A 22,812-nucleotide genomic window follows, 5' to 3' on the forward strand; every position below is an offset into this window, starting at 1 on the left:
GAATACAACAGTTCATGTAAGTTCCTGGCTAATATGTTTTTGTGATCAGTGACCCAACAATTGAATGTTTGCTTGTACCATGGTACCATGCTCAAAAATTCTTTAGTAATACCATGTTAATTTTTCTCCTTTTTGTTGGTGTAATCAAGTAGGAAGCTATATTGTCTAAAAAAATACATGGAAAGTATTATGCTTCTTCACATTCAAGCTTCAAATCAATATAGAAACAACGTAAAGTAAGTATATTTTTAATATGTGTTTAATGCCATCTTTTTTATGACTGAAGGCAAGTATCATTGACATTTATTAGACTTAACATTTATTAGACTTTTAAACATAACTTCTAATTTAAGTGAACTTAAAACAATCCTCACATAAACCTATTATAATAAATGTCATATATATACCTGTGCCCTTCAGCAAGAAAATATAGCCTAATGTAATAAATTATTAATTTAATAAAGTCATCAAACACTAAATTATATAAAATTCATTCAGTTATTTAAAACTACAGAAGTTTCTGATTTCTCTTTTAAATTTTGTTCTTTAATTAACAGACATCACAGCATCTGGTTATTAGGATATTTTGGCTGCTGTTACTGTAAAAGTTGCAGCTGCTGAACTTGACCTGGATCTGACACTGCTTTAAATGTGACTCATAAACAATAAATACTTGCACAGTTTTAAGGCAACTTTAATGGTTTTTTGTAATTTCCTGCCTTAACTGACAACATAACTATGACTAACTACATAACGTTACTCGTAGTTTAATTTGGGTTTGAATATGATGCAGCGCTTTAAAATAGCGTAATACAACGCACATTTCTGCATGTGCTTGAAGTGCACCCGCTACGAGCACAGTATAATGGCTGACAGGACAGGAAGACTCGTTTTACCGACATATAGCCTGACAACATCTCATCTGACTGCAGTTCAGTGTTGTTCTACTGAAGTTCCGATCATCACTGATACCGTTTCTGCGCTCGTTTGACTCGCACCTGCTGCCGAGGTGAAGCTGTAGTGCGCCTCTGAAAAGTCTTCCATTTGATGTTGTGAGTGGGGTGGCCAAAGCTAGCTTCGCCCCTGCGTTAATTTTGTTAAATGTTTTTAATGCGGTAAACTGAAAAAATGTATCGCCTATATATATATAGGTTATTTATAATTCAAACAGGCCTCTTTTGGAATTGGCCTCCTGATATATGGCAGAATATACGAATATACAATTAGCATCAATATTCATCTTTTTCATCATTTGTTATGTGATGAATGTGTGTTTCAATATTGCAAACTTTTAAGCATTATTGTCTACATAATATATTATATGATGTTTGTTTAATAAGTTTTTTTATTGTGTTTTGTAGGTTCGGGAGATTCTGGGCCAGTGCTCCTGTCCATCACAGTTCCCCATGACCAAAGTATCAGAAGGAAAGTACAAAGTCGGAGACTCCAGTGCACTCATCTTTATCAGGGTACGTCTTAAATTGACTCAGTTACTCGTTCACCCATCTATTCTTTCAAAACACTGAGGCACTGTATTTTTCCTTTTTTCTTTGTCACTTAAAGCTGCAGTTTGTTTGTTTTTTTCTTTAAAGAGAACTGAAACATTTCAGAGCTGAAGTGTCTTTTTTTCGCCCAAGTAGCTCTCTGAACTTAAAATGCAAAATGAGCTGCAAGTTGAAACATTTGTAGGTTTACTCAACCAGTGGAATCAGTTTGAAAACAATTATTATTTTTCTGTTTTATTTGGTGATGCAAGTGGCACTGAATGATACACCTCACTTTCTTTCATTACAAAGTTTTAGTTGGTGTCACACCCAGAGACTTTAAGCCAATGATTCTGTTATTTACTTTGAATCTGCGCTGCTGTATCATTGGAATCTTTAACATCCCCAGAATAGAGGCCAAACTATAATAATTATAGCTCCATAATAAGTCATCCCGAGGTTTGAATGGTGTTTACACAGTTGCCAGGCTGACCTTTTCAAGACTTAGCCTGTTATCCAACTTCATCTAAAGGCACCCACACCCACACATGAATTACTGCAGACAGAAATGGAGACTTATGTCATTTCCTGTCCTCTACCAAACTCTCTGGATATGTGTGTGGGTTGGTGAATGGGTATTTTACAAGCCCTTTATGCATGCATCTGTGTCTCTTTAATACGTTGTTGGGTCTACAGATTTCCACTCTCAGCTGGAGGAGATTTAAGATGAAATTTTATCTTCCTCCACTATAGCAGGGCTGAATTAATTGATCTCAATTTAGCATCATTCTCCTCTGCATGGATGCTGTAACTGCAACCTTATATCCCTCTCTTTCTCTCTGTCTTCATCTGTTTTGGTCTGCTCAGTTTTTCCTGTGCCTGATGTTTTTTCCCGTACTAAATATATGTGTGTGCACTTTTTTACAAGACACGTGCAACTTAGTTGGTGCTGTTAGACTGAACCCTTTTATTTACTGAGACTGTAATTATACATAGACCTATCATCCTTCACTAGCACAAATTAACACTAGCATTAGCACAGCATGAGGTGAAGCAGAGGCCATTCACATGCCCAGCTCAGCTGCCCTGTCTTGACATCGAGGAAGACAGAAGGTGAAAAACAAAGAAAAATGTCATCTGTCGTCTTCTAAACAGTCACCCTGTTTAGAAGCTCAGTGCTCATTTTGATGTTGGTAAGCTGAAAGAAAATTGCTGAAATCCCTGGTAATGAAGACCTTGGCACAAAAGAACATTGGCTTTGTTTACTGTTTATTATAATTATGGTTTCAGCATATTTCCGCCTGTTGCCATGGTGATTCAGGGGCTGAATCCCAAGTGGTTTTTAAAGGGCAGATGAGTTAAGCTGCCAAAGAGTGCGACACTCCCATTGGCTAAATTAGAGGTATAAAAAAAAAGTCAATTCTTACATTAGGTCCTAGTGTTATAACAAATCTACCTGCAGTCACATTTACCTACAGTTGAGGTCATAAGTTTACATCCCCCTTTTAGAATCATTAAAAATGTTAATTATTTTACCAAATAAGACGGAATATGCAAAATGCATGTTATTGTTTATTTAATACTGACCTGAATAATCTATTTCACATAAAAGATGTTTACATATAGTCTACAAGAGAAAATAATAGTTGAATTTATAAAAATGACCCCTTTCAAAAGTTTACATACACTTGATTCTTAATACTGTGGTGTTACATGAATGATCCACAACTGTGTTTTTTTTTTAGTGATAGTTGTTCATGAGTCCTGAACAGTTAAACTGCCCACTGTTCTTCAGAAAAATCCTTTGTTTTTCAGCATTTTTGTGTATTTGAACCCTTTCCAACAATGACTGTATGATTTTGAGATCCATCTTTTCACACTGAGGACAACTGAGGGACTCGTATGCAACTATTACAGAAGGTTCCAACGCTCAATGATGCTCCAGAAGGAAAAACCATGCATTAAGAGCCAGGGGGTGAAAACTTTTGAAAAGATTTGTACATTTTTCTTATTTTGCCTAATTATCATATTTTTTATTCATTTAGTACTGCCCTTCAGAAGCTACAAAAGTTACTTACATGTTTCCCAGAAGACAAAAGTTAAAATTTTCCTGATCTTCAAATTCAGAAAGTTAATGCATTATGTTTCCTTCTGGAGCGTCAATGAGCATTTGAACCTTAATAGTTGCATATGAGTCGCTCAGTTGTCCTCAGTGTGAAAAGATGCATCTCAAAATTATGAATCGTTCAGGTATCAGCACAGTATTAAGAATCAAGTTTTTATAAATTCAACTATTATTTTATCTTGTGGTCAGCACTAAATAAAAAATATCATTTTTTGTATGATCCCTATTATTTTGGTAAAATAATTAACATTTTGCTGATTCTGCAAGGTGTATGTAAGCTTTTGACCTCAGCTGTATATTTTTAAATTGTAATTTATTCCTATGATGGCAAAGTTGAATTTTCAGCTGCCATTCTAAAACAAGCTGTAGGATTTGATAGTTTTTATATTCACATCATTAAATAAAATGTTATGAAGTCCACAGCACTACATTTTGCAATCACACTGGCCAGTCTGTTAAACACTTAGTAGTTAAAAATAGTTTAGCTTTCTTGAGACCCCTACGTGCTGTTCCACTCTGTCTATTTTTTTTAGATATAAAAGACACGTCCTGTGTGACAGCTCCTTTCTGATTCTTTTAGTAAGTGTGGTTTGGCAAGGTGCGTTGTATTAGCAGCTGAGTGTAGGCTGACTGCTGTCTTGTGGAACACTGTGTTAAGGTGATACTTCAAGCTTGAATTTAACCAATGATAGGAAAATTCCTCATTGCAGAATTTAAATACATTTCAGGGGGCATTTTTAAATGTTCCTATTATTGCATTGTTGTCAGAATTAATTGTACTAAATTAGCATGTTAAATGAACAAGCCTACCATAATTTCTATTTGTATTTTGATTATGATTAATATTACAGATTAATAAAATTTACGTTTATTTTTTTGTGTATGGCTACTACCGGTCTTCTTTATGTAGGAAAGACATCCAAAACAAGCAGAGAACCGTGTAGAAGAATTACAGCCCTAGATATAGTTGAGTGTATGGTTTAGCTTGTATTTGTGAGTGTTTCAGCCGTTGTAAAAATGAGACCTTGTGTAAGTTTGTGCAGGTGGGCATTGTGCCAGCCAGCAGATGTGCTCTCTTTTCATGGCAACAGCACACAGACACTCATCACATGATTATTCCTTACCATGTGCTCAGCAGATGGAGTTTAGCAATGCTAAAACTATAAAGAGCTTTGTTGCAATAGGTTCGAAGTACACAATCAACAACAGTGAAAATGTGAAAAAGAGCATTTTCCTGACTGAGAGTTTTTGATAAAGCAATCAATAGCAGTCACCCATCCTACATTTCCCTCTGTTCATCAGAGAAGAGCTGAAGAAACAGGCTTGCAGTAAAAGGAGGACTGGTTCTATGCTAAATCTCCTCCATTCCCTTTTCTCTCAGTACTAGCTGAGAGTGGGTTGAACGAGAGTGTGTGATGTCTTTTTGTTTCTCTCTCCAGCTCTGTCATTTTGTGTTGTCATGATAATGAAAGTGGATGAAGGAAGTGATGCTGGGCAGCTCTGTTATATAGCGTTATAGGACACAAGTTGAGCTCATAATGATCAGCTGACTGTCATGTTGTTCCATGTGCATTATTAGTGGTGTTTGAAGATAAGTATTACTATTATTAGTGTGCATACTAGGGGTTAGGTAATCAAAAAAACTAACCGTACTACTTGTGCTACAGGAATGAAAAATAACTCATACTTTACAGAGATATTTCTTTTGCTAAGTGATCAGGCTTATGATTTTTGCCTGATGAACAATAAAATAGGTAATAAAAAAAAACGTCTTAGCAGTGTATGGACACAACCACTCTACAATGATAAAAATCCATTCATTCCTTTTTTTTAAAATGCCCAAAAAATCGAAACAGTTTCAATTATCAAGCTGTTTTGATTTTCTGAGCAGTATGACATCATAGAAACAGAGCAGATTTAGGCCACGCCCACAGCCGGTGGGGAGGGGGGAAACAATCCAATGCTCTCCATTAACTTTGTATTGCAGGAAGCTGCCTCCTTGTCATTTCTGACTTATAACAAAAAACAGAACAATGTCTAAAAGCTCCTATGTGACAATGTGTACAGTAAACAAGCTAAAAAACCCAGAACTAGGTTTTTATAAGCTGTCACCCCCCCAAAAAACGAGCGTTTAAGGACACAAATAGTTGTGAATGTCGGGGTATTTCATGTTGAGCCATTCAGTTGGATAATTTCTCTAGCAAAAGGAAGGTAAGGAAAAGGAGCACTGACATAGACCAATAAAATTTACTTTCTCAATATATCTCCTCCTCTCAGGTTTACATAGGGTGGTAAAATAATCCTTTGACATGGTTAAAAATAATTATTATTTACTGTCACAATTAATTTTCGCTCCAGTGGGCATAGTTCTCAGCATAATATGACACATTGCGCTCTACTTTTGTGTCCTTAAAGGCTTGTTTTTTGGGTCGACTGCTTATAAAAACCTAGTTCTGGGTTTTTTAGCTTGTTTACTGTACACCTTGTCACATAGGAGCTTTTAGACATTGTTCTGTTTTTGTTATAAGTCAGAAATGACATGGAGGAGGCTTCCCGCAATACAAAGTCATTGGAGAGCGTTGGATTGTCTGGTGGGCGTGGTTTTCAGATTATGACGCTTGTCGCTCTGTCTCTATACTGCTCAGGCCCCTCCCACAACAGCTGACGACTGTCTTGTATTAGCATATTTCCGCCCTCAGCCAGTTGTACGCTGTCCGCCATTTTCTCTGCGCTCGAGCAGCTATAGCAACAAGTAAACAAGTAAAACGTGAGTATAAGAGGCCATTTTCTCCGGGCATCATAGCCACTGAGGATGCAGTGGATTAGTTCTGTTTTTGATGGTAACGCGCCACCAAATACTCACAAAACAGGAGAGAGGGGCGGGGTGAGCAGTAGCTCATTATCATTTAAAGAGACATGCAACGAAATGGGTCGCTGTAAACAGAACTGGTAAAAAGGATGTTTTACATGATCACAAAAGTATTTAGCAAACATTTCATGAAGACCTTAAAGAATCATACCTACTTGTGGAAAATGGGCATCCGATGTTCCCTTTAAATAGTTCAAGAGTTAAAGAGAGACTTCTTTTGATTTGGGCCAGTAAGAGCCTCACTAGGCATAAACTAGCATCAGCCTAGGAAACACTCACACAAGAATACTGTCAGCTTGTTTCACAGCTTGGCACGCGTCACATTTATAAGTAGACAAAAAAATGAATAACTTGATCAACTTGATGTTCGTACTGTTTCTTACATGTCTACTGATTCTTTCATTGTACTAAACAACAAATGATATCTTGCCTTAAAAGTGTATGCTGTGATGTTTTTGTTTCAAAGCTCTGAGATGCAGTCTTTCACTACTCTGTTTTGTACTTTTCCATTTGGCAAAACCTCTGTTATCTACCAATGAACAATCGCTCTTCCGTCTGGATCTTTTAACCAGCTGTTTACATTTCTAGTGCTCTATTCATGAATATTCATTTTGGATTTTTATTTTTTTTTAAGGTGTTTATTATTGTTTCTAACAATTTGTGTATGTTACTATATGTGACAGCTATATTGATGCACATTAGAGTGATTCATTTTGCTTGTGCATGTTAATGTGTGTGAAGAATCTGTTAACATCTCTCTCTGTGTAGGTGTTACGGACTCATGTGATGGTGCGCGTGGGTGGAGGTTGGGACACACTTGAACATTACCTCGACAAACATGATCCCTGTCGCTGCGCTGCATTTGGTGAGATCACCACTCGTGTCATTTCCTGTCTCTGAGCTGTGAGACTTCTTGGAATTTTTCAACAGTACTACATGTGTTTCTCACGTCTGATTGTTTACTTATAGTGTCATACAATCAAGTTATACAAGTTTTTGTTTGTAGTGTTTTGTGGTTAATGAGGGTTAGTTTCTTCAGTAATAGTGTAATTCAATCTGTTTGTGGGCTTTTACAACAGATTGGTGATAGCTGCCTAGCTTCATATATTCATATATAGTCCATATGTACAACGTATTGAAAAAAATACAAATTAATTAAATGAATCCTTGAGAGTAAATGTATTAATTGCTTAGGGAAAAAACATACTGACCTCTCATATCTTACCATAACCATTTTACATACAGTTTTATGCAAAAGTTTGGGAACCACTTGCAGAATCTATGAAAATGTAAACAATTTTAACAAAATAAGAGAGATCATACAAAATGCATGCTCTTTTTTATTTACTACTGTCCTGGGTAAGATATTTTTACATTAAAGATGTTTACATATCATCCACAAGACCAACAAATGGCTGAAGTTATTAAAATAACCTCCTTCCAAAGTTTAGGAACCCGTGGTTCTTAATACTGTGTGTGGTTACCTGGATGATCTACGTTTTTTTGTGATGGTTGTTCATGAGTCCTTTGTTTGTTCTGAACAGGTAAACTGAGCACTGTTCTTCAGAAAAATCCTCCAGGTCCTGCAAATTCTTAATTTTTTCAGCATCTTTTGCATATTTGAACCCTTCCCAGGAGTGACTGTATGATTTTGAGATCAGTCTTTTCACAATGAGGACAACTGAGAGACTCAAACACAGCTATTAAAAAAGGTTCACACATTCCCTTATTGCTCCAGAACGAAACATAATGCATTAAAAGCTGGGGGCGGGGGTGAAAACTTTTGAACAGGATGAAGATGTCCAAATTTTTCTTATTTTGTTGAAGTAGAATTTTTTTTCCATGTGGAAGCAACAGAAGATACTTGCATGTTTCCTGGACGACAAATCAAGTACAGTTTACCTTGATCTTCACATTCAAAAAGTTTTCACCCCTTGGCTCTTAATGCATCGTGTTTCCTTCGTAAGCATTAGTGAATGTTTGAACCTTTTTTGAACCCCTTAATTGTCACAAAAACACACACACACACAGTATTAAGAATCAAAGGTTCCTAAACCTTTGAAGGGGGTAATTCAACGATTTCAGCTATTTTTTGGTCTTGTGGTCTATATGTGAACATCTTTTATGTAAAATATGTTACTCAGAACAGTACAAAATAAAAAATAACATGCCATCTTATTTTGTTAAAACGATTCACATTTTTACCGATTCTGCAAGCGGTTCTCAAACTTTTGCATAAAACTGTAAGTATTAGGTTCATTTTTCTTGTGAATATTAAAAGAGCTCTCTAACACCTTTCTTCAACCTCAACAGCTCACCGGTATCAGCAGGCTAAAGCGAGTGGCCAGGGTCATCACAGCAAGAGCTCCAGCGCTCACTCCTCCCGCTCCACAAGCCCAGGACCTCACTGGCGCAATGAGGGCATGGCACCCTACAAAACCCCCGACAGGCGCTCTTTGGACCCTGTGTTGGGTGCCACAGCGCATTCCTCTCCATCACGGCCTGGCAGGTCACACCATGCAGCTGTACCTGTGGAGATGGAGACTAATACAGGGCGACCTACGACGCTGCTGCCTCGACCCCCACGAGACAGATCAGAACCACGCCACTTTAATCCTCTCAGGTCAGTGCAGGTGTGTTTGGGTGTTAAGCAGTGTGCATGTGTGTGTGTTTACAGTTCCTCGGAAAGTACCTAAAACAGAAAAGCACCCAAAAGTCACACTGATATCAAAGACACCTAGAAAATGAATGTGAAAGTCAGCCCTTATTGAATGTTGAGAAAATTTTCTTAGGATATGTGACCCTGAACCACAAAACCAGTCTTAAGCAGCATGGGTATACTTGTAGCAATAGCCAAAAATACATTGTGTGGGTCAAAATTATTCATTTTTCTTTAATGCCAAAAATAAGTAGGATAGTAGGATATTAATTAAAGATTATGTTCCATGAAGATATGTTGCAAATTTCTCTCCGTAAATATATTAAAACTTAAAAAATAATTAAGTTGAGTTATGTTTTTGGCAAAGCCAAAGCCAATATCTTCTACATACAGAACGGAATGTGAATAGTAATGAAAACAGAGACAAAAATAAAACAGAAAAAAATGTAATTCACAGAATGTGTTCATGGATATGTAAAGGGTGCATTCCTTGTATGGTAAGAATTAAAGCTTGAAGCGTTATGACTAGGACACATGCATGATAGTATGTTTGTACAGTTGTTGTGTCTGTATAAATCCCTCAGGGTGTCTGCCATTTGCTCACACTGACCTAGTTAACTCAACACAAATTATAGCACTCTGCTTGTGCACTGTACCTTCACAATGAGCTGCATCTTAAGGCAACAGTGCACACAAACAAATACACACACACTCAGATTATTGCAAGCAGATTTGAACTAATCCCAGGTGACATTGTCCTGACATCAATCCTCTTCTTGTCCAGTTTGTTACTCCCCCTTGTGTTAGAAAAAAATAGTTACAATTTTGTATAGAGACACAGTGTTCTCACTGCCTAATTGTGCAAGTGAAAACATGTTTTGGATATTTTTTGTCAGTATTTCTAGAGTAAATGATCAATTATATATTGTTTTTTTTTTTAAAGAACTGCCTGAAAATGAATGTTTAAATATGACTTGGAAAAACTCCACATTATGCATTACTGCACAGTTGTAGTATAGTGTACAACAAACTCATAAATATCCTGAAGTTTCAAAAGGCGCTTCATTATTTCCATCAGATGGCATACTTGTACATCAGTGTGTGCAGCCAGAACATTGTATAACTGGACCACGAACAGCTTGCTGGTTTATCTTGGCTGTGTGCCTCGTTTCCTTAGGCCGACTAATGATGCAGGCCAAGCGTCAGAGCAACATACTTTAACACTTGCACTCCCAGAGATGCAGGTGAGGCAGGCTGGATTACTAAAGATTAGGATAATCTCAGCCCCTAGGTCTGTCACTGCAGAAAAAGGTCAGAGCAGGGTTTAGGCTGGTCACATTACAGAACCTGGCTGTCAGGGTGTGCGTATTTCACTTTCTTTTCTAAATAGGAGTGTGTATTTGAATAAAATCAAATGAGGTCAGAATAGGGTAGCACTTTCACTTTTCTTAAGTGTATCTTAGGATCTGGAAATTCTAGGTGTAAGAAAAGATTTTCAAGCAGTGATTTTATTTATATTCACACTCTGTTTTAGTGTTTAGGCTAAAGGTTAAAGGAAAGAGTTACGATGTCAGTTGTATTCTTATGAACTTAGTAGTTCAGAAGTGTGTGTAAAGTGTGTCTGTGTGCACGTGTTTGATAATGCCAGAGGATAAGTAATCCCTCTCTCTCTATTCCCATTTGATGTTTTCTTTAATACAAGAAAATGTCTCCTGATAGTACAGCGTTGCATACAGTTTCCTGCATGCTTGGTACAGATTATCCATGACATAAATCTGACATAAAATCATGGAGATATTTGAAATTATGTTGAACGATTAATTCTAACCAGGATTACCAAAAATATATTTTTTAATTGATCAAAATTGATGCATTAAATTTATCAAAACTGAAAAGACTTTTCATCAAAAGTTATTTGTAATAAATGCTTTTTTCTTTTTTTATTGGAATGTTTTGTTAATGAAATAATTCTGAAAACAAGTGTTACTGTTTTAATAAAAAATATTAAGCAACAACTATTTCTTTCATCAACATTGATTTCTGACGGATCATGTGACACTGAAGACTTCTGTAAAAACAGCTGTGCCATCAAAGAAATAAATTACAATTTAAAATATATTAAAATAGAAAATGGTTATTTAAACTGGAAATATTTTTTTTTTGCATTATTACTATTTTTACTGTATTTTTGATTAAATAAATATTGCCTTGATGAGCATAGAAGACAATTTTCAGAAACATTAAAAAAATCTCACTGAAACCGAACTTTCAAAGGGTTAGTTCACACAAAAATTAAAATTCTGTCGTTAATTACTCACCCTCATGTCGTTTCAAACCCGTTAGACCTTCGTTCATCTTCAGAACACAAATTAAGACCCTCCATAGAAAGCAAAAAAAACGGAAATGTTCCCAGGTCTAGAAACGTAGCAAGGACATTGGGAAAATAGTCCATGTGACATCAGGGGTTCAACCATAATTGTACAAAGCTACGAGAATACTTTTTGTTTATTTTCTTTTTGCACAAAAAGTATTCTTGTAGCTTTGTAAAATTACGGTTGAACCCCTGATGTCTTAATATCTTAATTTGTGTTCCGAAGTTGAACAAAGGTCTTACGATTTGAAACGACATGAGGGTGAGTATTAGGTAGTATCTTATTTGAGAATTATGACTCACATCGCAATATCCTTCTTAATCTTTCTCTCTTTTCTCTAACAAACAGGAATAAGGAATCTCTTCTTCCGACTCGGAGGCTATCAGGAGATAGTGACTCTTCTACAGCCTCGTCTAAAGGTGGAGGTGGAAGCACAGGAGGAGGTCGCTTCTCTCTGGGTACACGGCATGCTCACGGAGATGAAGTGGTTCTCCTGGTAAACCGTAAGGAAGGGAAACACGTTATTGAGCGTCCTGGAGCAGGAGCACAGATTCCAGCCCTGAGAACCCCTCAAACCCGTGCCCGTAGTGCTTCCAGAGAGCGCCCTGCACCACAATCCACCTCAGTCCTGAAACCTAGTCCACCACAAGGCCCGGCAGAGGTACATCGAACACCCCGCTCAGAGAGAGGCAGATCACTTGGGCCCGAAGGTCCGAGGAAGCTGCAGGCTCCACGCTCTCTCAGCCAGGGCAAGACTCCTAGAGGCCGACTGGCCGACGTCAGCCCTGGATCGTCACCTCGCCGCAGAGACCCTCAGTCTCTTTCAGTAGATCGGAGAGAGGAACTGAGACCAAAGCACATGCCCCCAACATCCTCGAGAACAAGTGGAAGCTTGCCCAGAAGACAAGCATCTTCCTCAGCCTCAAACTCTCCTGTGAAAAGTGGTGCAAGCGGAAGTCCTGCAAAAAAGGGCATGGTAGCACCACGACCTCCTGCGCCTCGATCGCCTTCCACTGGAAGTCGAAAGTTGCTTCCACCTGTCACACAGCCAGGCCGGCGCTCTCCACATTCTTCCCCTCGTTCAAGCCATCACCACCCAGCACGTTCCCCTCGATCTGCTCACAATGCACGAGCCGCAGGGAGAGACCAGAAAGGTTGGGGAAATCCCTACAACCAGCAGCAGGAGAACCAGGAGGATGGTACTATTTTTAGTTTACACCTGCTGCCAAGTCTGGACCCTCAAAGGGAGCAAGACCTATATCGCAGCTTCGAGGCTGAGTTTCTAGCCAACACGCAACAAACCACAACAAAAGTGCAGGGTAAAGTGTCTACTGGAAGGGAATTGAGGTCGCTACAGATACCCGTCTCCCAACAAGGTTTAGGGGTGCTCCCAAGTTCTTCAGGTGACGCTAATGTTACAGACTCGGCTTACTCTTCTTCTAACTCTTCAACTTCTTCTCTTAATGTCGGAGGTAAGGTGGGAGTCCTTCCGGATTTGAGAGAGTCTAAACGGACTAATCCTCGCACCTGTGCACTTGAGGACCCTCCTGCACTTCTCCATAGCCAGATTCGTGGAGGCCTCCCCAATGGAGGGCTTTTGGAGGGAGAGCGATGGGGTGGTAAAGGTCTTCGCAAGCTCCCTGCCATCTCCAGCTCCACAGAGGAAGGAGAGCCCTCAAATCCAGGCCTATCCATGCCAGTGTGCCTCCCTAAAGACATCAATGGGAGCCTCGCTTTGACGGAGGTGCCAATGGAGAGCCAACAGGACTTAGCGGAATGGGATGGGGTGGAAGGAAATGTCCCACAAAGTACCGAACATCACTCTGACCTTCCATATGACAGTGCTGACTTACCAGAGACGTTTCCCTCTCCTCCACCACCTCTGGATGACTGTTCTTACCAGGACTCTTCCGATGAGAGCTCCTCCATGTGCTTAAGTCTGAGTGAGCCTCCATCTGAAGGTTCCTGCACTCCTCCTCTACAACTGGCCAATGGGGATACGGATGACGCAGTCGTCCTCCGTGCCAAGAAAGGTCAAAAGAAATCAGAGAGGGTGCCCTCCATCTACAAGCTCAAGCTGCGGCCGCGGATAAGACCCCGCACTGACAACAGACCCGAGAACAGCCCGTCGCGCATCCCTACGCCTGTACGATACCGAAATCATTGTCAGCAGTCTCCTGCCAATTCATCTCCCCTCCAGACCCCACCACAGTCCCCACGTTTAAACAATCACCAACCCTCACACAAAGCTCTGCATCAGGCCTTTGCTGACCTCATCCAACCACAGCAGCGCTCCCCAGCTATGGGCTCTAGAGAGTGTGCCTATTCTTCAGAGTCCAGCCTTGACAATGAGGCTTGGATGTAGTGAATGATGATGGTGATGATGTACACAAGCAACAGACTTGGTCTGTATTCCTTCACTTGGCATATACAGCTTTATATTAGAGAAAGGAGGAAAAAGCACATTTGTAAGACTAAGAGACAATGCGTGCTTGACTGTTGTGTACAACATGTAGCAGGATGCTGGAATCCTTTTTGTCATTTCACTGTAGACATAGATGTGTCCTAAAGTGGCTAAGAACATAAAATACCATTTTTGACATCTTGGACCAACATAGCCTGTTCTAAAGTAAACACTGTACTGTTTCAATTGGTTCATAGAGTCATCGTTTTTTCATTTTTTCGGTTCGAGAAAGGAAATCACTGCATTTCCCTTTAGAAATCTATAGGTTTTAATGCTCTATATTAATGATCTGTTCCATGAGGGCAAATTTTAGCTGTTTTAATACAGTACCCTGGTGGTTGGCTGGCTTTAGCTGGTCAGCAGGCTTGTTTAAAAAGGGGGTTTGGGCACTTCCTTAGCTGATTAGGCTGGGAGACCAGCTGGAACAACCAGCTAAAACCAGCTTGACCAGCCTAGCCAGGCTTGGAGACCAGCTAAAACCCAGCTGCTTCCAGCTTAAACCAACTAAGTCCAGCCAACCAGCTTAGGCTGGTTTTAGCTGTTTTTTTAGCAGGGTGTTTATTCGTTAAGGTTGGAACGAAGTGTAAAAATCTTATTTTAATCAGGGAATTGTAATATACAGAGTATATTGTATACTGGAGAATAAGAGCTGTAGAATCAGTAGAGCAAATAAGATGGTGGAATCATTTTGGTGTAATTTTATGCGCAAGACAAGCGCCTAAATGGCGCTTCGACCATACTTCCATGTGGAATCCAAATTGGAGATACAATTAAGTGGCTGTAGCGTTTTAGCCCAGGCTAAATAGGACGGCATATCAACTTCTTGAATCGGTTTGAGGATTTCTCAGAAACGTTTATGAGAGGACATAATTCTCATGTGATCTGCTTAACATGACTTTGGCAGACAAACAAATGTTGTATTTGTTTATTATGTTCTGTACAAACTAATATGCTTAATGTATAGGTTTATATGTACCATATGTTCATTTGCTTAAATGTGTGGTAGTGTAATGTAAATATAATTATTCTTAATTGACTTTAATGTACAAAATGTATTCTGTTTATTTCAGTATGGTAATTCTGCCTTAGCTATGCAATGTTGCTATTGAATGTTGCCTTGACAAATTTTCTTGCCTTAAAGTAAGGATGAGAAGTTGTGTTTGTGAAGTAGAGATGAAAAGGTGGTGTGTGTATGTATCTGGATGGTTAAACATGAATGTGTGAGGTAGAGATGGTTTGTTATACAAGATGGATTCTGTCTTTTGGCCCACTGTGAGACAATCGCACATGTTTAAGGTCACAGTTATGACAAGATCCTGCTTCATCAGTGTTTTTCTGTTTAAAGTTAAGTAAATTGCTTGATTTGTCTGCAAGTGAGAAATGAAGGACGTTTAGTTAAATATAGTGCCATATTAAACATCAATAGGATGGTTTTTTTTTCTTTAAAATATGGAAATCACTACAAAATATTTATAGGTATGGTAATCATTCAGGAAATCAGGCCATTTTATTGGAAAAGCCATATTGAGTCCAAAACTGCTTATGAAGTAGTGATATTTTCCACTGTGGTCATCAGCAGACTTTAAGTTTCTTTTAAAGCTTTATGGCGCCACCAAGTGGTTGAGTGTTATCGGTGACGTTTGTATGACTTCCAAGTATAATATGAGAGTGTGACTTTAGTGGGTGATTATGATTTTAATCTGATTGGTACCATTGCGTGAAATAGGGGAAAACCTAAACGAATTACACTACACACATATTGTTTTGGCGTTGGATTGTTTATTTATATTAAATGAGTAAGTTATTAAGCCTTGTTGATTGGTCGTGGGTGAACTGTTTTAGCATAAAGGGACAATGTTGTATGTTTCTGAATGAATTGTTTACTTTTGGTATGTTCTCTTTTGAGGCTTTATACAGTACTGCTGTATATTTATGGGCTCAAGTGTTTTACTGAGAGATGTTCCCATGTGAAAGAAGAGCGAGGGAGATTTTATGGATATGAATTTCAGTGTTCTCTTTCTTTGCCTCAAGGACTGCAACCAGAGGATATTATTGTTAGCATGGCCACTGACACTTCACAACACCTCTTGTATAAAACCTGCACATTGCTTCTATGTTCATTGCCATTTAAACGTCTGTTGTGACACTTTAGGACATTCTCAAATACGTATAAATAAGGACAGTAGAGCTTTCTGCAGTCTTTCAAGTGATATAAATGGTTGCTGTGCCTAATTCTCAATTTAGTCAAACACGCATATAGACATACACTACACATTCAGCTATCTTTACAGTATCTAATTATTAACTGCCATACATTTGTACAGTTAACTCATTTTGAGCTTCTGCTTTCCAAAAACATTTTTTTACAGAAGGATGTTTCTTTTCTGTGATGCCATTCGTTATGTGTTTCTAATCACATTTAGACATTTTAGAAAATAATTTATTGCATGGATGGGTTCTGTTTTTCTATATTCATTATTGACATCAGAATTACAAGCTTGTAGATTCACACGTTTTGTTTACTTGAGTAAACCCGTCTGATTTGCATTATGCAAATATGATGTTCAGATGTGATCTACAAAATGCATGTCGAATCTATGTCATGCTCTGGTTTCAGTAAATGAAAAGGATGTCGGATGATTTGAAATCTGAATGTGTATTGATTTAATTTCTGCAGTTTGTTTGGCTGATTGTTTTTCTTTAATGTTGACAATGAAATGTAAGGTCTTGACATTGTGGAATTTGTCTGTGTTGAATAGCAATATTGCAAGACCAACATTCCACTGTTCCTTGAAAACCAATTGCTGTTAATTTAATTCTTGTAATAAAAATGTTTTGGATGAAATGCTTTGTATTTCTTCTTTGGTGTGGAACTAAGATAAACATATGATGGCTACAATGACCTATTATAATTGTATTTTTAATAATCTATATAATATATATATGTGTGTGTGTGTGTATATATATATATATATATACACTACCAGTCAAATGTTTTTAAACAGTAAGATTTTAATGTGTGTTTTTTTTAAATATGTCTCTTATGCTCTCCAAGCCTGCATTTATTTGATCCAAAGTACATCAAAAACAGTACAGTTTTGAAGTATTGTTATTATTTAAAATGAATGTTTTCTATTTGAATATATTTTAAAAAGTAATTTATTCCTGTGATTTCAAAGCTGAATTTTTAGAATCATTACTCCAGTCACATGATCCTTCTGAAATCATTCTAATATTCTGATTTGCTGCTCAAAAAAAACCATTTAATATTATTATTATTAGCAGTTGTTATTATTATTATTATTAGTTCAGAAAAACAGCATTTATCTGAAATAGAAATCTTTTGTAATATTATAAATGTTTGTATCATAATTTTTGATCAATTTAAAGCATCCTTACTAAATAGAAGTATTAATTTCTATAATTTCTTATTTTCTTAATTTCTTATATATATATATATAATGCTGATCTTTGGATCTTTCTATTCATCAGAGAATCCTGAAAAAAATGTACTTAACTGTTTTAAATATTGATGATAATAATAAATGTTTCTTAAACAGCAAATCAACATAAAAGAATGATTTCTGAAGGCTGAAGACTGGAGTAATGATGCTGAAAATTTAGCTTTGATCACAGGAATAAATTACATTTTAAAACATATTCAAATAGAAAACAGTTTTTTTAAATAGTAAAAAATATTCCAAAATTTTACTGTTTTTGCTGTACGTTTGATCAAATAAATGCAGACTTGGTGAGCAGAAGAAACGTATTTAAAAAACATTAAAAATCTTTCTGTTCAAAAACTTGTGAAAGTTGACTAGTAGAAAAATGACTAGTGTATATCAAAATCATATAGATAACATTCAATATTTAGTAGAAGAAATAATGATAAAATAGGAAACATGATGCATTTAAATATTTATATTCATAAATGTTACATGAAATGCCAAATAAGACATTGACTGACCGTAACTGTGTTATGATATGGTTATGTGAGGATATAACGCAAAATAACCTACAGCAAGTTTTGCTATTTCCAGTAGAATATAAGGTGCAAAATTTGTAGGTTATTCTGTAATTTATCCTCACATAACTACTGAAAATCTGAGTTGTATGTCTAAATAAATTCAAACTGAAACCAATGAAGATTTTACTGTAATCTTACCGCATTCAACAGTGTGTAACATGAGACGAAAACTCCCCTAACGAAGGCGGAAGACGGAAGTGTGAATCATATGATGACAAAACATGTAAGGTGGGAGGGAAGGAAGAAGGCCGACTTGTACACACTCACTCTTCACTTCGGTAAGGAGCATTTCTCGGTTTAACTGAGGTACGGTGCCTCGTTTCCACTTATCTATGGCTTTGTGCGCTGCGTGGTTGGACAGTAATACAGTCCGCAAGATTAAAGGCTTAACTGTGCGCTCCCATAAGCCCTGATTAAGAAGGTCATGAAGCTTTAGCTCGCGAGCCGTTAGCATTCTGCTAGCAGACCATCGACTGTCTACATTTCTCCGAGCAGGTTCATTCATCCGCCAAAAATGGAGTGGGCAAGTCAGCTATGTGTGAGTGAAGGTCCAGTTCGCTCTTAGGATCAGAAGAAAGACCTATAGATAATACTAGGTTGAAAATTAGTTTGAAAATGTCGGATTCAAAGCGTAATAAATGGGTTTTGCTAGTTAGCTCTGTGGGTTTACCTTCACTGAAGCGGCTATGGTTAGTGTGACTGTCACCTGCTGCAGTCACCGCTGCGCCACGTATATGTTTAACCAGTCGTGATGTTTCGGTTGTTGGTAATCATTGAAGATAACGTTCAGTATCATGTGAACGGTCGTTCAGTGGAGTCTGTCAGATGTTTGACAGTTGACAGTTACTTTATCTGTGCTGCACTAGCTGGGACGCCGCCTCACAGGTTGACGAGATAGAACCGGTTGAAATGTCTGTAGTTTGTTTAATTTGTAGATTGTCTGTTCCATTCACTACCAGTCAAAAGTTTTTGAACAGTAAAATTTTAAATGTTTTTTAAAGAACTCCCTTCTGGATTTATTTGATCCAAAATACAGCAAAAAACACTAAAATTAAAATACTTGTACTATTTAAAGTAACTGTTTTCTATTTGAATATATTCTAAAATGTAATTTATTCCTGTGATTTCAAAGCTGATTTAGCATCATTACTCCAGTCTTCAGTGTCACATGAGCCTTCAGAAATTAATCTAGTATTTTGATTTGCTGTTCAAAAAACATGTATTATTATTTTAGATTTTCTTTAGGTTTCTTTGAAGAATAGAAAGTTCAGAAGAACAGCATTTATCTGAAATAGAAATCTTTGGTAATATTAAAAATGTCTTCATTTTTGATCAAGCATCCTTGCTAATAAAAAATAATATATAATTTATATAATTCCCTTTATATAATATAAATAATTTCTGTCATTTAATTAAAAAAAATATTCTTTTGATAAAACTGCATTTTTTTTTATTAAATAGTCTCCATTGAGTATTTTGAATTTTAATATGTAATTTATTTATGTGAAGGTAAAGCAGAATTTCTAGCAGCCATATATTCAGGCTTCAGTGTCACATGATGCTTTCTTCTTCTTCTTCTTCTTATTATTATTTCAATTTTAAAATAATAATACAGTGGAAACCATGATAGAATGTTTAAAAGAGCAGTACTTGTTTGAAATAGAAATCATCTGTAGCATTATACTGTAAATGCCTTTCCTGTTATATATATATATATATATATATATATTAGTTATCGATTTAACAAATTACTTATTATTAATTATTGTTGCAAACACCCTAATTTTTTTTCAAAGAGGTGTAATGATAATATAGTGATTTTGGTGTGTTTGTAATGAAATACCACAGCAGCCCTAGATCAATGATTTATGCATGTGTTGAGTTAGTGGACTGGTAGTGTTGCCTTACTAACTTACTAAGTTTTGTCAGTCATCCTTCAAGTGCCATTTAGACAGGTGTGAACATTAACAGACAAGTACTGTTTCATGGATGATCATAATACAGTTGGTTAACATGAATAAACAAGTCATTCAAGCACACAGATCAAAATTCTACAGTTTTTTTTTTATTGTAACTGTCAGGAAGAAAATGCTTTTTGTTGTTAGTCATAGTAGAAGAAGAAAGGCTGTAAAAGGTTGTAAAGACAGATTTATAGCATATGGCTTTGTTCTCTTAAATTCGTTCTTAATTTCAATCTATATCATTTTTAGATTGAGCATAAAGTAGCACTGTCACTATTTTTTTTTTTTATGCCAATATGGTATTCATCTTGGATTTAGACAAATTGTGTGCTGAAAGTCATGGTAGAAATGCACTGTTTGCAGTCAGTCATGTTTAATTTATTGTGCAAGGAAAAGTGTCCAATAATGGGGAGTTAACAAGATGAAGTCAGTAGTATTCAACTGGTCATACGATCTGAACATTTTAACCCTGTGAAATGACCCGCTCAATTTCACAAGAACGAGTTACGAAAACATTTATGGCTTTTTTTTTTACTATTTTTTTTAAGAAATAAACACTTTTATTTAGCAAGGATTGATCAAAAGTAACAGTAAAGACTTTTATGGGGGAAAAAAACTATTTTAAATAAATCCTATTCTTCTTAACTTTCTATTCATCAAAAATCATGAAAAAAATGTATTATGGTTTCAGCAAAAATATTAAGCAGCACAACTTTTTTTCAGCATTGATAATAGTAAAAAAAAAAATGTTTCTTAAGCACCAAATCAACTTTTTAAATTGATTTCAGAAAGATCACGTGACACTGAAGACTGGAGTAATAACTGAAAATTCAGCTTTGCTTCACAGAAATAAATAAGTTACATTACAACATGTTCAGAATAGAAAACAGTTATTTTAAATAATATTTCACATTACATATTTTACATGTTTTTGACACAATAAACAGATCTTTGATAGGCATAGGAGACTTCTTTTAAAAGCATTAATAAAATCTTACCGAACCCCAGACTTTTGAACGGTAGTGTATATAAATAAAAAGCTTGTCACCAAGTCAGCTGAATCAAATGAAATACTGTTGTATCCTAATGTTTCTCTTCCTCTTAAAAGACCTTTCAGGTGATGGCGAGAGTCTAATGTTCAATAACAGGAAATGGGAAACTCTTCACAGCAGATTTAGAGAGCATGAGAGGGCAATCACTGCACATAGAGAATATAATTTGCTGACAGAAAGAGAACAATAAGATTTAACAGTGTGTTTTTGCGCAAGTTTTTTCACACTCCCCAATCTGTAAGAAACATCATGGAGGGTATCAGCAGGACAGGGACTTGACTTCCTCTTATTCTCTTGCGCTTGCACTTTTTCAGTATCCTACCTCTCTTTATTCTCTTTTACACTTTTCTTATGGGTTTAGGAATCTTCTTTCTCTTCTTCAGGAGAACCGAGGCTTGGGATCCAAGATGACAGACTCCAAATATTTCACCACTACCAAGAAAGGTCAGATGTTTTCTGTTTTGATTTAAAGATACAGCTTTTTTGGGATTAGTATATCACATTATGTTAAAGAGATTTATTGGCCAATGCAGATCATCAAATGCACTTCTCCACTGCACATTTAAATACTGTTAAATAGATCAACATTCAGTGCTTTGATATTCCTGCTCTGTTTCCTTCTGAACACAGTAAGATATTAGAGTCTAATACTGTGAAGTCTTATTTAGCTGCGGTCTAGATGAGATTTGTAGTTTTGGCTTTATTTGGATCAGGCACTTGCAGACATGTGATTGAGCTGGAGTATTTTAACTGCAAATAGAGCTGCACACAAAACTAAGAAAAACACTTTACACAGAATTGATTGAATTATTGTTTTCTCTTTTATTACATAAGGCAAACAACTCCTCTAATACTGGCTGTCTAGACTTGCACTGTTTTTCTGAAAGCGCATTATTTTCATGCTCTAGTTTTGTGATCTCAAAGTCATAAATCGTTGTTTATTGATCCCTTAAGGGGAGATCTTTGAGCTGAAGGCAGAGCTCAACAGTGATAAGAAAGAGAAGAAAAAGGAGGCAGTGAAGAAGGTCATTGCGTCTATGACAGTGGGAAAAGATGTCAGGTAAGACAAGCCAGTTTCACAGTAAGTTTGTATGAATGGCTCACTGTTTTATATGCTACTCTGTGTATCATCCATCCTGTGTTTCCACTGGGACAGTATGAGTTTAAGGAATTTTAATCTAATATTTTTGTTCCCAGTGCTTTGTTTCCTGATGTCGTGAACTGCATGCAGACGGATAATCTGGAGCTGAAGAAGCTGGTCTATCTGTACTTGATGAATTATGCCAAGAGCCAGCCGGACATGGCCATTATGGCAGTTAACACCTTTGTGAAGGTAGAGTTCAGATGAAACGACAAATAGTATTAGAGTATTTTAGCACAATTTGCACAGGCAATAGATATAGATTACTGAATATTCATTTACTTCCAAGTGCAAAAACTGAAATATATGGATTATAAAACACACTCTGAAATTTAGACAGATGAAACTCCTGCTCCGATTTGTAACGTTCTTAAAAGCCATGGCATAAGCCTGCCAACAGCAGTAACTCTTTAAGTATGTCTCTAAGTACTAGAAAAGGGAGTCTTTATAGGATGGTACCGTCTGCATGGCAGTCGCTCCATCAGCGCTAATGCGTTTTTACTGGCTTCCCACACACCTGAGAAAGGAAAAAGAGACACATTACTGAAGCAACTAGTAACAAGACGAAGCCTAAAGCAAGTAGGGCAACTAGACCGTAAGGCCCATCACAGCAAGTCCCTCAGAATCTCTGTCATGTATTACACATCTCTGTCTTTTT

General features: G+C 36.9%; 2 protein-coding genes across 6 annotated transcripts in view; both read left to right on the forward strand.

The window, feature by feature from the left end:
- The window catches only part of gas2l1 (growth arrest-specific 2 like 1), a 36,647-nt gene extending 19,835 nt beyond the window's left edge, over positions 1-16,812 (forward strand). The window contains exons 2-5 of the mRNA XM_051110467.1: positions 1,362-1,469; positions 7,247-7,343; positions 8,792-9,101; positions 11,858-16,812. Coding sequence (XP_050966424.1) covers positions 1,362-1,469; positions 7,247-7,343; positions 8,792-9,101; positions 11,858-13,874 — 2,532 coding nt within the window. The 3' untranslated portion in view covers positions 13,875-16,812. The remainder of the gene's footprint in view (positions 1-1,361; positions 1,470-7,246; positions 7,344-8,791; positions 9,102-11,857) is intronic.
- A 1,353-nt stretch (positions 16,813-18,165) lies between these two features.
- ap1b1 (adaptor related protein complex 1 subunit beta 1) overlaps positions 18,166-22,812 on the forward strand; it is a 36,103-nt gene continuing 31,456 nt past the window's right edge. The window contains exons 1-4 of one of the 5 annotated variants that reach the window (XM_051109609.1): positions 18,166-18,278; positions 21,397-21,457; positions 21,968-22,073; positions 22,211-22,346. In XM_051109609.1, the coding sequence (XP_050965566.1) occupies positions 21,421-21,457; positions 21,968-22,073; positions 22,211-22,346 (279 nt within the window). In that variant the 5' untranslated portion in view covers positions 18,166-18,278; positions 21,397-21,420. Of the gene's footprint in view, positions 18,307-18,398; positions 18,539-21,374; positions 21,458-21,967; positions 22,074-22,210; positions 22,347-22,812 lie in introns of those variants that run through there. The other 4 variants (XM_051109610.1, XM_051109611.1, XM_051109607.1 and 1 more) reach the window with 4 other exon arrangements.

Source organism: Labeo rohita, chromosome 5 (genome assembly GCF_022985175.1).
Source record: "Labeo rohita strain BAU-BD-2019 chromosome 5, IGBB_LRoh.1.0, whole genome shotgun sequence".
NCBI classification, from domain to species: Eukaryota; Metazoa; Chordata; class Actinopteri; order Cypriniformes; family Cyprinidae; genus Labeo; species Labeo rohita.